The sequence below is a fragment of the Accipiter gentilis genome, chromosome 11 (genome assembly GCF_929443795.1).
Source record: "Accipiter gentilis chromosome 11, bAccGen1.1, whole genome shotgun sequence".
Taxonomy (NCBI): Eukaryota; Metazoa; Chordata; class Aves; order Accipitriformes; family Accipitridae; genus Astur; species Astur gentilis.
The window spans coordinates 12,936,976-12,952,917 of NC_064890.1; the positions used below are offsets into that span (position 1 = coordinate 12,936,976).

The 15,942-nt window shown below is 38.0% G+C and overlaps 1 protein-coding gene across 10 annotated transcripts in view; it reads left to right on the top strand.

The window, feature by feature from the left end:
- The window catches only part of MAGI2 (membrane associated guanylate kinase, WW and PDZ domain containing 2), a 763,702-nt gene that overhangs the window by 221,368 nt on the left and 526,392 nt on the right, over positions 1-15,942 (top strand). For all 10 annotated transcript variants that reach the window (XM_049814030.1, XM_049814031.1, XM_049814020.1 and 7 more), the window contains exon 2: positions 15,245-15,361. In XM_049814030.1, coding sequence (XP_049669987.1) covers positions 15,245-15,361 — 117 coding nt within the window. The remainder of the gene's footprint in view (positions 1-15,244; positions 15,362-15,942) is intronic.

The window sequence follows — 15,942 nt, forward strand, 5'->3', positions numbered from 1 at the left end:
AAGTTTTTTCTTCAGAGTTCAGCATACTGATGGCAATCAGCAAGAAAGCAAACGTAGGTGCACATGCTTCAGCATTTCAATTCAGATTTGGAATGTTCTTCTGAAGTAAATGTCCTGATGGTCCCTACTGTGTCATATTTTAGTTCATCCTGCAGAGCAGTCTCACAGGATGCGGACTGTGTTCATCTGAGATGAGGATAAACCAGGAGGTGACCAGCTATGAGTGGTCACTGAGTCCATGGGATTAGACTGGAACAAGTACTAAGTAACACCCATAAGGCACGTACAGGCTGGATGTTGGGTCCTCAGCCAGTCGCTCTGCCAGTCTGCTGCCTTTGAACCACATTATTTGCTAATGTAGACAGATCCTCCTTTAACTATTCACCAAAGCATGCAGAATTAGTCGATAATTTTTAGGAGATACTACAATGCTGGCAGTATCCTCAGATGTTAGCTTTCCTCTTGGTTTTCCTTGATGTACGGCATTCTCTTTATCATTGAAATATCTCCAACCAAAAAAGCTGTTAACGCCATACACTGACTATTCACTTTCTGAATTAGGGCATCTGCCAGCTCTTCCCTGACAACTGGTGAATTAGTACATCTTTTATGTGTTCCTCAAGAACAAAACCCAGATCCTTTTTTCGTGGTGTCTTTGGTGTTTTGCTGATTAGAAAGATGCCTGTAGACTGCAGTACAGGAGACGCTACTCTGCTCAATTTTCTCTGAAATGTCTCTCCTCCATTAGTTTAATTAAAACGCCAAAACCCAGAGGCCTTTGGGGAATACCTCTGAATTCACCTCATGAATAAGATCACAGCTTCAGCTGAAGTCTGGCTTGAAACAGCCAGCCAGTCTTTCTGATGATTTGCTCCCAGCTTCAACCAATATTACACATTTAGAAACCTGAAATGTTTTGGAGGTTTTTTGCTGGGGCAAACACGATTTGCACTCCCCTCACCTTCTCGGTTAAAACAAGAGAGTTCCTCAGCTCTAAATATTCCCTCTCAGGAGTTCACTGTCTTGATATAGAAACCTAGTACTGAATCTGGGTTTTGAGTTAAACTGACATGCCAACACTATTGCAGCTTGCTTTAGATTCTTCTGCAAAAATATTTAATTATTAACGGGGGCTCTAAATGCTGTTTTGGATATTATGTTCTTTAATTGCAAGCAAAAGCATTTTTTCCCCTTCGATATTATAGTCTGGAAGCCTTTAGGCTTGTCTGCCTGTACTATACTGATACAGACATATATAGATCTCTCCTGTTTTATAAGGTATTTCCTTGGCTCTGACAATTATTGCATGAAATAAGTATAATGATGTAGGTGCGTTAGATTCATGCAGATACATACAAACCCATCTAATACTTGTATATGCTTCCTTGTTTGGGACATCAAGAGCTTTGGCCCTTCAGATACCTCTTCCTCTGGGGTGGACTCAGTGTGACTGGTATGCCTGGTGCTTACTCCAGCACTCACCACCTTATGGCACATTTCAGTTATCGCGCTAGAAAGTAAACAGGTATCGAACGCATCAAAAAGAGAGGAGAGATGGGAAAGGCAAGATGAGAGTGTAACAGGGGAAGAAAAGGGGTAGAAGGAAATGCTAGAAGGAAACCGGCATTCATGGTAAAAGGAAAGATACTGAGAAGTAGAGAAAGGTTAAAGAGCAAAAAGAAGAAAAAGAAAGCCGTTTTAGACAGGGTCTCTTTATACATTTCATGCCCTTTAGCAGTGGATTGGATTTTTGTGAACTGAAGTCTCAAAGATTTAAATTACTCAAGCTGGCTCACCAAGCTAATTAATGCTAGTGTCAATGCAAATTTTTGTGCAGGATTCTTCATGTCCAACATGTTTCAGGCCAAAGCATAACTAACTTCTTATCAGAACTGCTAATATATGAAAGGTCAATAGGTAGGACATGCTGCCTATTAATATTGATCTCAAAGCCACGTCATCTTTTCAGATATCCATGCAGTTTCCAAGAATTTAAATAGAGTAAGTCTGATGCAGTCTTTCAGTTCTTCTGTCATGTAAACTAACTTATGATTTTGGGGGATCACCTGGCTGCTCAAGGAACCTTCAGAAAGCAACCTCAACGTTCAAATAGAATGCTTAGCACATTTTAGCCTGGAGGGACTCGTGAAACAAAAAAGCTCCTTCCTAAAGTGCAGTGAATGATATGTTTTATTTATTGCATGAAATATGCATAGGAAAGTCCTCGTTTCTTCCTGTGTTATCATCCTTCTTCATCTATCCTAAAGCAACAGAGAGACTTGCAAAGTCCCTAAATATAACCCTCTGGGTACATCTCTATTTTCTCTGCTCTGACATCTTATACCCCAAAATCTGAATGCAGACCTATGCTGGCATAAGCATTATTTGAGCTTATTAGTATAGGATGAGTGACATGACCTGACTCACACACTAGCACTGTTCTACACATGAGGCCCAAGTCTACCAGTATGTATCCCGGAAGGCCTCAGTGTAGTGTTTCAAAATGGGTACAAGTAAAATAATTAAAGCAACTGCTGAAGTTCTTCTGTTTCCTTTCAGTCTTTGTGTAGAAGATAGTCCATGAGATGAACAAAGTTTTTCTTCATTATAGCTGCATAAGGATCCAAGAATTCGGCCCTTTATTGTTTTAATTTCCTATTTTTTATTGCAGTCTTACAGAAACAGAAAATTTTTACTAGCTTCCTGATTTAAAACCATAAATTTGTCCATTATCTCTGCATGCTAGTTTAATACTGTCAAGCTGTAAAGAAAAAAAACCAAACCAAACAAGCAAATACTTCGATGGCATTTCTTACATCGTGTAAAGCTTACTTATAGTATATTGGGTCTGTAGCACTAGAAGAAGGAAATGGCACTGGGGAAGTACAGATCTAATATTTTATGAGGTGTGCATCAAAATCTCAACAGAGAAAGGCAGGTGAATTTACAGGCACATCCTCCTTGACAATATTCATATCTGAGACACTTCTTTTAATGGCTTTGTACCATATGCACACTGATACTGACCTTAACATGCACAGATAAAGCTGGAAATGTGTAGCTATTAATCCACACCTCAGTGGCTTGCCAAATTCTTTATTGTCCCATGATTTTAGCCCACTAGTTTTCTCCTTTAATTAAGTAACAACTGTGAAAATGTAATAAATTCTGTATGAAACAACTAAGCGATACTTCTGAACTCCAGACTGTATTGATTTCAGTCCAGTAGATCATAGCCATGGGGACAATGTGCCTGAAGGGTAACAAAGTAAGCCTAGAACTCTGTCATCTCATTTTTGTCCCCTGTTGTGACACCTTCCTGCTTCTGGGGATGCAGAGTGAGCAATTTTAGTCCAGCTGTAATCCTGTGTTTTGTTCTGTGGCTCAGCAAACTGGGGTATTACAGAAGTGCAGCAGCAGTCTCTTCCCCAGAGGTTGAGGGCATCGCTTCTCTGCAGGCGAAGTGCATGATCTTGCTGGAGTACCCACCATCTGCCTGCCTAGAGCTCCTGGGAACAGGAGCATTTTATTTCTGTGTTGAAACACATTATGTAAGCACACATATTTTGCACAATGTAATTTTGCACAATGCACAGTGTCTCTTTCGGTCATTTACATTTTCCAGCAGTGCTAATTAAATCAACACAAGGGGACTCAGCTAACCAACTGAGACTGTCCCAGAATATAACAGCTTATTCGTGCACTGAGCAGCTGTTTCAGTGCTCCAAGACCAAGTGCTGTCTTTCATGCTAAAGTACCATACTACACAAAAGGTACCTTTGATTGCCTAAAGACATTGCTTTATTGGCCGGGCTTAGCAACATACAGTAATTTATTTGAAAGTGCTTATTGAGTGACATTACAAAGACTTTCATTTTTTGATTTAAAAAATCAAACCTATTTTTGTAGCTTTTTGAGAACAAGCTAATTTGAAACTACCTTGTCTTTGCGTGCTGGGGATCTGCTGTTGTTGACTGATAGAGAGACATGAGTTCATGCAGTCTGTGTCCCTGCCTAGAAGTGGAGAACGGTATTGTCACTGCATAGAAAACACTGTCAGCAGTAAGTACATGGGAAAAAATTTTCTTGGTTATCTACAGATCTCTCTGTTGTATTTGGTGTTGAGTTATTTGGTTTTTTGAATTTGATCCTGCTAGCTTCTTTCTGAAATATGTAGGAAGAGTTTCCTTTTTATATGTCGAAAAAAGAGGGACTGTAGGAATTGTATCCTCAGTGAGGGTGATTCAGAGGCAGATTTAGAGAGGATGCCTGCCCTGCCACATTGCAGCAGCCAGAGCACCCAGGCTCTGATGGGCACTTTGGTTCTTCCTTTGCCTTGGCAAAATGCTTGCCAGAGACGGACTACTAAGCATAGCGGCCCAGAGCTTGACACAGAGCAATAGTTCCTCTGATCTGAAATGTCCTGGTACCTGTAGCTGAGTGATTTTATGACAAATATTGCTGGATTTAATTAACGCATACATAGGGCAAAATGTTAAAGTTGTTCTAGAGACGTTCTGTAGCAAACCCGATGCATGATGATGCAGAAGGGCTATTGAGGCCTCAACGACTTCATTTTAATTTTTCATATTGAATTATGACCCAATGTTTTACCAAAATTTACACTGCTTTGATTGTACTTTTACTGTACATCTTCAAAGCTTGCCTAGAGTGATGGATGGTGTGAGAAAATACTTTGAATGGGTTTGTATTAAGGTAACAGATACTATCTGTCATGCTGTTGTGCTACAATATCTAATAAGTTTGTCACAATAAAAGATGCCTCACTGACAAATTAGTACTTTTTTCAACTTTATGTCAAAACCAAGCAAACCCCTTGGCTTATTTGTACCTTCACTTTTCTTTCCCAAACTAAAATTTATTCTTTATGCCGGTCTTTTAATTCTTAGTATTAATTATTAATTATTCTTGTAAGATTATTAATTGTTTTATAAGACTGCACAAAAAAAGAATGATGACGTTTTAGATGTCTTCAGGAAACAAAATAGGATTACTTATCCCTTCTTATGCAGTCATTTTAAATAGTAAATGCTTATTTTGCTATAGATTTTTCTAGCTGTATCTAGCTTTTATAAAAATCAGTTTTATAGTGCAATTGTGTACTATTTCCAACGTTTTACATACATTTTATCAGAATTCTTTTTAATGACAGTCACCTATATAATATTTAACCATCTTGGATGCCTTAGAGAGAATGGACCCCACCCCAGGCAGGGAAAGAAGACATTTTGGTTAAAGGCCTTACTTCCAAGCAAAATGAAAACCTGAATAATATGTAGCCTTAGAAATATGTCTGCTACACTTTCAATGGGATTAACAGTGCAGCCTTCTTGTAAAGCTCTAAATATTATGTCCACTGCTAGTCTAGTTAATTCTTGACTGATTTGTTTTAAGCCTAATAACGACCTGTTTAATTAGTACTGCAGCTTTCGTTCCAGAGAATCCCACACACTCCACAGATTTCATCAGCTCTTCTCTCTTGACTGAAATACAGGATTCTTGGCATTTATCATGTATCACCTCTTTAACACTATCCTACAAGGACTAAATAGTGCCTCCACTGGTCCTGTGGCCTCAACATGCTGAGGCACTCGCCCGCGCTTGGCTTAGAAAGAAGTGTCACTTGCTCAGTTTCCAGCACGGCTTTCATTTTGGTTTCATGTGCTGAGAAATTTGCTGTTCAGTTACTGACTGGGCACAACCCTGGTTAACTCGTGTGATAGCTGCAAGATGGTATCACTGTGGACTTCAAGCTGAAAGGAACATCACACAGAAATGAAACAGAGAGGACCATGTCACTTAATGGTGCTGAGTATTGAGTGGTGTATAAGGATGGAGGACACCTTCTTGACCTTAGGCTTATTTGCATGTTTTGTGTTGTCTTAATTTCCCATTACTGAAAACTAGCTGTAAAGCACCTCCCATTTTATTTTGTCTCAGTGTTTTACTCTTGCTTCGACTTGATAGAAATGCCATGACATTTGATTCAGAAAAATAGGTTTTGGGGTGAAAGATATGCATTTGATAAGATGTATGCAATTCAATCTTGGAGATTAGCAGTAAAGTTGTGAACTCTGCTTTCAAAGTTGAGTTTATCTGTTGCAAGTTGAGCTTGCACCTGATAAGTTTCACAAGTGTAAAGTCTGCAAAATGTGTTCTGCTATTTATGCAACAAGCTATTAGAAAGCCAGGAAGTAATTTATTATGGTAGTGATTTTTCACGGTACATTATGGGTTCAGACTGAGATACTGCAAAGACTTTAAAAAACTTGGCTCCCATGATACAGATACCACTCTAAATCATATTTTGTAACTATTATTAGAAGTCATACAATGGTAGCCTCTGTGAGCTTGCTTCCCTCATAAATTGTGTGTAGTGGGATGTTTTTATCCAGATTAATCTTTCTCTTTTTACAAAATGTCAGCACACAATTCACAGCCTATTAATATGGCAATATTATTTCCAGAAATAAGGAAAATAAGTCTCTATCTCAAGCAATTAAAAAAGTGCAGCTATGATTTAAGTAAAATACCTTTCAAATCAAGTCTGGTAAAAGTATGCCACTATTCCAATCCAGTCTCTCATATTTTATTCAAATACATGTCAAACCTCAAACTTCCATCACAGTTGTCTTCCACAAAGAAGATAAAAGAGCATTAGAGAAAAAGAACATTTGTGTCCCTAGTAGATGAACAGTCATATTGCTGTATTCATAGAAAAAGAGTATTAAACAGAACAGTAACTTTTCCATTAAAGGTGAGGAGTGATTGCAGTCTACTTTTAAGAGGAGTTGACTTTACCCATTGCAAAGCAAGGACAGGAGAATATTTGTCCACAGTAAGACAATTTTGAACATATTCTTGTAAGTTCTTCTTTTGCATGAATAATAAAACTTGTAACAGATTCTTCCTGAAGACCAGCAATCTATCTATGTAGCTCCCAGCACAGGCTTTTAGGAGCAGGCAGCCCAGAGGGGAGCACAGAGAGGACTGTAGAGGCTCTGGATGTGGAGAGCAGGAGTGGCTCTGGGTACAAGTAAGATGTGTGTGGTTGGTTCCTGAGGAATACTGTCTGAACATGCCCTTCTTGCAGGGTGTTAAAGTTGCTGCTCCACCAGGTGACCCCAAGAGAGGTTGCAGGGTTTCAGTGTTAAGTGACTCACCCTTACAGCACAGAGAATTAAACTGATGCAGTGAGGCATAATTTGCACCCAGCCAGAATGAATGAGCCCCACATTATAACCATTATTATGTATCAGAGCTTAACGCTTCATTCGAGCTTTTTGAGAGAAGTCAATTTGTAGGTGTGTTTTTTTCTAATGAGCATGTCAGTAGGCGGCACACAGAAGGAAGCATGGGGGGGGGGGTTTCCCAAGTGTATACATAAAAAAATATTCTGCTGTAGTTTGATTAATAAATAAAATTCTTACATCTTTATGACCACCCACCCCCCTTTTTAACGTCTCTATTGGACATTCGTGGCTAATGGTGATTTTCCTAGAATTCAAAACAGTTTCCTGGCAATATATCCAGCCCTAATAACAAAATAAATGTTTTTCTGAAGCTAAAACCAGCCTTATTAGTTCCGTTCAAATGTTTTTAGTATGCTACAGTCGATCTCAGGTTAAACTTATTCTATGAGTTTTCATCTTTATGTGCCATCAATTTTCAAAGAGGTTTTCTCTTTAGAAGAATACCAATAAGATGTTTTATTTCCTTTTTCTAACTGTTCTTGTTGAAGTCAGTTGGGACCTTTCTACCATCTTCTTTGGAAGCTGTATCTGGGAATTAGGTCACATAACAAACATTGGCCTTAACAAGTATTAAGCTCTGTTGTGGTACCCTTTGACCAAATAAAAGGAGATTTCTGAGTAGGAGCATCTGAATGCCAGGTAGTATTTGAAGTAAGACTTCTGTAAATATGTTCCGATTTCTAGAGGAGAAGCCTATCCTTGCAGATATTGCTGGGCTCTATGTGACTGCGCAGGCTGAGTGTCATTTTTGACACCCTCACTTTGTAAGTAAATGTATAATCCCTTACAATTCAGTGTTTGTCAGAAACATCTGTAAAGGTAATTATTTCCCATGTAGTAAGTCTTGTAGGAACAATCACAGTCTTTTAAATATCTCAGTAGCAATCATTAATGTTTATGTGTAAGTTATCAGTCAAATCAATGATATACTGGAGGCACCTACAAACAGCTGTTTCATAATTAGCTGTAGTGAATTTCAAAACTAGAGTAAAAGGCAGTTCATTTCCAGACAGGCTTTGCAGAGAAGCAGCAGCAATATTTGAGCATCATTTTTACTTTGTTTATGCACCTCCTAACTAGAACACTGAATAAAACCTAAGTATTCCGAAAGCAAAGTGCCCCAAACTGTTCCTCTCTGTTACATGAAGTACGGCTTGACTTTTTTTTTACCAACCAGTTAAATCATGGTTTTTCACAGAAATTCCAGTCAAGAACTGTGCTGGGTGGTCAATTAACCGAAGAGAGCAAAACAAAGTACCTCTAAATAGCAAAGCTACAAAACGGGTGTACAAGTTAAATGGCAGGGTTTTGAGGTTAAATTGGGAGTGCCTGTCTCACAGTCAATGCTGCATGCTGCAGCAGGCTCTGGAACATGCTGCAACTAGCGACACAACGGAAGGCTGTTCTGTAGCCACGAGGACTGGAGATCTGCTAGTGTAATAAGAGCTGAAATTCAGTAATCTGAGATAAGGTTCAAAATGCAGATGTGTTTGGCTCGGCTGACTCTCCTGCTGACACAGTCTCCCCGTATCATTACAAACCACATTTTTACTTGCGGCAGGCGCAGTGCACGCTTGGGTCTCATATTTCAAAGAGAGGCTTAAGGTTAGCCACAAAACTAAGGAAATGAATCTAGGGCATGGGATGCTTTCACAGTATTCCAAGGATCAGTTTACCTCCGGTGTGGCTGGTTTCATCTTGTTGCTGCTGCAGGGAGTCCTGTAGATCTAGTCCTTTCTCACACAGCAGAAGGTACCACAGGGGCAGGTGTAACACAGTGGTGAATTGAACCCAGGCTGTCCTTAGGCAGTGAGGATTCCTCCATTCCCAGCAACAGAGAAAGTGGGAACTTTCTCCTTTGTGAAGATCAGAGTGTGCAAACCTCAGCCTGTCTCCTGGTCTGAGGAGAGGAGGTGAAACGTATCACCCACAGAGATTGGGGAATTACATATTTGTGCGCAGACATACATCCAAATATGAGTGCTCATCGTGGAGAAAGTTACTCATTGTGCGGCTAGATTTTGTTGGGTTTTAATACAGTATATAGTTTGTATATAGTCCCATCCCTATGCAATTTATCTTGTAAGCCCTATACTCCTGTATTTTAAAACTTTGAATTTAAAATGCTAGGAGGGAGAAATCAAAGGATATATCTAAGGATGGAAGTGTCAGTGTGTGATAATACAATATACATGTATATGATATATAATACAAAAGATAAATAAGAAAAAAGGTTAGTGATATAATCCACACACAAAGAGAAAAGAAAGACTACAGAATAGTAGGCTATAAAAGAGAAGGCCATTTCCCCATCAATAAACTAAATCTTAGGATATTTCTCATCATATGGGGCACATATAAGAACTCCAAGATGTACATTTTTCCAAAGCCTTTACTCTTGAAATTTGTTTAGATCTCCAGTAAAGGATCATGAAATAGAATATACTGGAGTAGTCCCAAGTACGAAAGAAATTAATTTTCTTCCCGAGGAGTCTGATTTTCTTGCATAATTCCCTGTCGATTCTCCGTCACACTTTATCTTACCACATGTTCCACAGTGCTGATAGCTCAACCTAATCGGTTAAGACTTTGCAGATAAGTCTGATGGCAGACTTGGCTGAGGGTAGTGGTAGAAGGCAGGCAGAAGTTCAAAGACAACCCACAGAGTTTAATCTAGGGATAGAAAGGCTTTAAAAATAAAATGTGTCATCTTCAGCTGATGACTGGAATGTAATGCATGCTTCTTATAATTTACTAAAGTTTTGTTGTACTGTTTTCAGACTACTGTTACAGTGATTACGTATTTTACATGGAAACCTGAAGGAACTTCCAGGGTTGAGTATGTCCAATATATGATTAGTGAAATGCCAACAGTCATCTTTATACTCCTCTGAGCACCAGATAGGTTTGTTGAGAATAACTTCCCTTAAATAATAGGTTTAGCTGCAGGCTATATTTTAATAACAAATCCTTATAAAATCCAACTGAGAGTTTTGGTATTACTTGGAATTTTCATATTCTCTCTTAAAAGTGATTTTTTTTGATTACCTTTGCCAGTTAAAGAAACTATTAAAGCAAATCATCTCATACTGGTTCAGAAATGTTAAATGCATGACATCTTTATTAATCACATACTAAGATAAGACATACTTAATTTGTTTTAAAAATATTGTTTGTACTACAAACACTAGCAAGTCATATGAGTAATGGTAATCATCAATTCCTTTTTAATGAATTCTTTCTTAAAGATATTTTTTTGAAATTTATTACAATAAAATATCACCGGACTTGTGGAAAAAAAAGTGTGGTGCTCTTCTCCTGAGACGACCATTTGGGGAGAGAAACTTTGAGAGAAGAGGGGATGTGACAGTTAATATTTTTTTATGTTTAACAACTTTTCAGTTGTTTGGGGGTGAGACTCTCCAGTAGAATAGTCCTACTGAAGCTGGTGAAAGCCTGTTCAGCCAAGGCATTTGGCAGTCAGAAGTGGGAGCTTATTCAAAATAAGAGGAGACACAGATTGATGCAAGTAGGGTAGTAAAAGAGGGCAGATGATAGTTTATTACTAAAAGTTTATGAGCTTGTCTGCTTTCACAGGGTACAGGTCCTAAGATATTTCCTTTATTTTCCTCAGACACAGGTCATGTACAGATGCAAGTCTAGATGTAAGAGTCTTGCTTGCTCATAGATATTTCTAAGCAGGAGTATTTATAGAACCCAGAGAAACTGAAATAATTTAAATTTTAATCCCAGCAAATAAAATATCTAAGGCAAATTATTCTTAGCTGAGATGCAATTGATTATACTGTAAAAAACCAAGTAATTTGCTGCACCAGTTTTTGGGAAGTCAATTCACTGAAAGATTATGATACAAGATGAGAAAATACTAATGGGTGAATACTCAAAAAAGTTTGTTGAGAAGTTATAACCATAAAAATTGTGTTAAGGGTAAGAAATAAATTATTTAGAGCTAACACTGTGGGAACAACAAGAGGGATGTTCATGTTTACAAGTAGTCCTTCACTGAAAAATAAAATACAAGAGTTTTCCAGCTGCAGCATCAGTGGGTTACCAAATAGGAAGTTACAAAAAACCAGTTAACAATATTTAGGGCTAGAGAAAATTATAAACCTTTATCCTTGTCATTTTCTTAGAAATGGCAATTATCGTCTTCAGTTTTCAATCTTTTAATGAACTACAAACTATTCAATACCCTTTTGTATGTGTGTTCTTTATTGTATTTCTTTTCTGATTGGACTTTGCTACTAGATATTATAAAGGGAAGGAAACTTGACAGAAATACATTAAAACACTGTAAAAAGATACACTTTGCTCATTAGATTCAGAAGTATAACATGCAAACAGAGCATTTTTTAGTTCATCCAAGTGTATCTAATTTTATAATCTCTGGAATCAAATTCAGTCATGGTTACGAGTTTGCCATCATGATTGGTAGCTGTACCTAAACTAGTCATCCATTATGCAAGAGGTCATTACTGGAAGTATTTAATTCATGTCCTGTATTTCCCAGCTAGCAAAGCAACGGGATTCATTGGAGTGAAATGAAACTGAAACAGAGTATAGGCCTCAAGCCAGAAAAAAAGAGAAAAAAAAAAAAAAAAGCCCTGCATGACTGCAAGCCAGTGCATGCTCCATCGCGTGGTTGTCAGCCTCCTCCGGTGGCAGTGGCCAGAGAACGTTTCAAATTATGGTCTCTGCGTTGGGTTTCTAAAGCTTGTGCTGTATAATACCTCTAAGGCTCGAGGGCTCTTCCTTTGCTGCCATGCAGGGTGAGCAGGACGTGGCCTTCGTGAGCTCCTTCTCTCTGAGCTGCTCCTCGTGAGCCGCTGTGCAGCTGCAGTGGGCTTAGTGGTACGGTGCAGCAGGCACCGGCGGTCCCTCAGCGTCGTTGCAAGGTCCTCCACTGTGGGCTGGCTGGGAATAATAGAAAACCAGGGCGTTAGGTTCATGTCAGGAATTTTTCAACATCTCAGTGGTTTTCAGTGTTCTGCGAAAAGAGCAAATAAAGTTGAATTTTATAGAAACCAAGTCAGTCGCTTGTCTAACTTGGTTGGATGGGACCACCGAATAGTGGAGTATTGTTACTGCCTGGAAAACCAGTTTCTCTCTGCTTCTTTTTCTATGAACTTATTGGCAATATCACTAAGTTTCTTTTTTTCCCTCCAAAGTACACCAGTCGATAATACTTTCTGTCTCTTATTTCAGCCTTTTGGAGTCCTGTTACTATTACTTGTGTTATTCTTGATTTATATGGTCTGTAACACAAGATCTCATTCACTGCTGCTAAATCAAGGCTGGTTTACATACTTGCAAATCACTATAGTTTCTTGCAAAAAGTCTTATGGCCCTATACTAGCACACTCAAGATTTTGTTCTGCTTGTACTTTAAAACAGTCAGCTGCTCAAAACTCGGCTATTATAAATACCTGGAAAACACATCTGGAGTCAGTCAAGTATGCTTTTGACAAGCGTCAGGTAAAACAACAAAGCTTTTTAGGGGAGAAAAGCATGACATTCAGAAGGCTGAATTAAAAATATTGCATCTGCTCTTCAGGACTCTCAAACTATGTTATTTTTTACGCTTTCCAGGATGTAAAATTCATTATTATACCAGATAAAAAAAAGGTAGCTTATACCCAAAGAATTTAAAAACGTCACTTAGCTCAGAAAAAAGAATGACTTTTGAAGAAGAAAATTTGTCAGTTGTACATGTGCTGTCTGTAGTTCATCTGACTGCTCTTTAAAATAGACTTTGCTAATGTTACAGTATATATTCAGATATTAAGAAAAAAATCATATGTTTCGCTTGTGCTTGGAAGCCGGTAAGTTTTTTTCCTCTGCAACATGTGCAGGTTTCATCTCTGTTACAAACTTTTGCTTTTGAATCTGTTTGTAACAAATACAAGGCTGTAGGTGTCTCCTCTTGTAAATATACATTTTTATACTCCAGTTTGGAATACACAATTTGCCAAAAATATCAGGTGACTCTTTTTATGAAGTGCTTAAGAGGTTTCAGTGCATTCGTTAACACATGGTGGAGTAAATGGCTGTGCTTGAAACAAAAGGCTGTAAATAAAAAATGCACTTTTGAGGGTCAGAAATCTGTGTAGGTTCCTAAACTTACTTATGTCATAAGTTGAATGATTCAGGTTTATGTCAGTGGGCAGGCTACAGCTGTTGTTCTCGAGCTGGCATTTTCGCAGGCTGCCAGAAAGCATCTGCATCACTGGGCATGTTCTGTATATTAGAGCGAGAAGAGCAAGAGCTGCAGGACCTTTACTCTCTGCAGCCGATCAGAAAGGACAGCAGATTGTGATCAGGAGCAGGGAGTCTCTCTGCAGCATCCTCTAGCCCTCTCCTCCTCTGAAATCTCATAAGAAATTAGGAGGAGTAAGGATGGTCTGTTCTGCAAACAGAACCCATTGCTAGAAACAGGGTTAGTAGTGCCAAAGTAGTAGATTAGATTAAGTGGCTCAGTTGGGATGCTGGAAGAACAGAGATCTGTATGGAAGTTCTCAGCTTCTGGGAACCAGGCACACAGGTATTTCTTTGTGTCTTATTATGAGCTGGGGCTTTTTTTTTTTTCTTTTTTCTTCTTTTGGTTATTAAAGTCTGCTGGGTTTTTGCCTTCAGCTAAAGATGAGAGAAATTATTTATAAGCTTTTTATAAACCTGGAACAAAAGATTTTGAAGTTTTTGACAAAAAGCGGCAATAACAAGATTATGGATTTGTAATTGGCAGATAAATAGGAATAGCTGTAAGGAGAAATATATTTTAATTTATAGCTATTTGTGCTCTGCAGTGACTTTCAAATAATTAGGTAGGAATGCTGTTTGTTCCTTTTTAAAGGAAAATCTTTACATAGTCCAAGTCAATAAGATTTTTGGCAGAGGGTTCAATAGCAAATGCCATTTGAAAAAATGTTTTAAGGTTGAATGTATGAAGCAACAAGTTACGGATCTATCTACTTGCAATTTTTCATCTCGGGAATATATGCCAGAACTCAATGTAGTAATGATTTTCTATGTTTTTCTCATGTCAGAATTTCAGAGGAGGAAGAAATGCAGTTATTTATGGACTTTTTTACATAATTATAAAGGTGATCCATACTCCAGGTTAAAAGAAATGCAGAGTAATTATATTGGGAAATGTTTATTAATCATGTTGGATTAGATTTATAGGTGTGCCTTTAATAGTGGAACATGATACACCACTTAGTGGTTTAAAAATACTTTAAGTTGTTTTGTCCTAGAGTTATAGTAAAAGTGGCAAATACGGGTTTTTTAATTTAATTTTTTTTCCACATTTGCAGTGTTATGCTGAGATGTTGTATTCCTAATGATTCTCTTCAGTGGTGGAAATAAAATATGTACCCTTGTTTGCTATAGTATTTTTTCAGACGTGAGTGCTATTAGAAATAAATAACACAAAAAGTATATCATATTTATATGATCAGTAAGGACAGCTGCATTTTATTCTGGTTACACTTGGACTGAAAACACCAAACATTACAGAGACATTTTGAACTAAGGTTTTTGTTGGGTTTTTTTAGTAAGCAGGTGGGAAATTTGTACAAGGTCATGGGGAACATAATACCTAATAATGTATTATTTAGATATCTATAGGTAGGTAGTTATATAATAACAGTATGTTCCAGTTTTGTGCATAAAAAATTTGCCACCTCTGTCTATAATCCTGTATGTATATTCTGAACTGTACAGATTTAGCCAGTTAGTTGTCACTAACTGTTTTTAACCTTTACAATTGTCAATACTAAATAATATTATACCAACTGCGTGCATTAACCAGAAAGCTCTTTGTGCTACTGTCATCCATCGTGGCAGAAACATGAAGGAAAATGAGCCACTGAGACTTTACAAGTGATTCATTGCTTTCGTCAAAGCAATATATTTTTAAATCATGCTTTCGTTTGTCTTTTCCTTGGCAGGAGGCGTTGTTGATAAGGACCTTCGTCACTACCTCAATTTACGGTTCCAGAAAGGTTCAGTAGACCATGAGCTCCAGCAGATCATAAGAGACAATCTCTACCTCCGCACAGTGCCATGTGAGTAGGGTGGAGATGAACAAATGTGTTTTCTTAGTGGCAACAGACTATCTGAATTAATGGTGCTGAGGGCATTTATAAGGTGTGAAGAGGAGGACTGTAGATGAAGCAGTCCTCCTGTAAATAGATTTGTGGCTTGGTTCATGTCTTCCACGTTATTGCTGAGAAACTGAACTGCCTAATGCTGAATTAATTTCTGAAATTGCATGGTGTTTTGAAAGTTGTAGTTCTCATACTGTGGCTCTAGATACTAATTATTTTCTTCTGCAGTTTTAAAAAGCACAAATTTAAAGAAAAAAACAGTTTTCTGGGCTGGTTAAGTTGATGTCCAACAGAGAGACTTTAATCTGCCTCATATTTCACAGTATTATACTTTATATAATAATACCATGGGGTTTAGAATGCAATAGGGCAACAGAGGAAACATAAACTAGGAATTTTGCTGTTTAGATGCAGCAAGCATGGCACTGAAAGTTTATATTGTCTTGCATGCGTTTTCTTTTGTTGTTGCCTAAGTCAATGGTATCTATATCTGAAGTATTCTGAAACCTCTCAAATCATTTTTGTAGCTGTTGTCATTA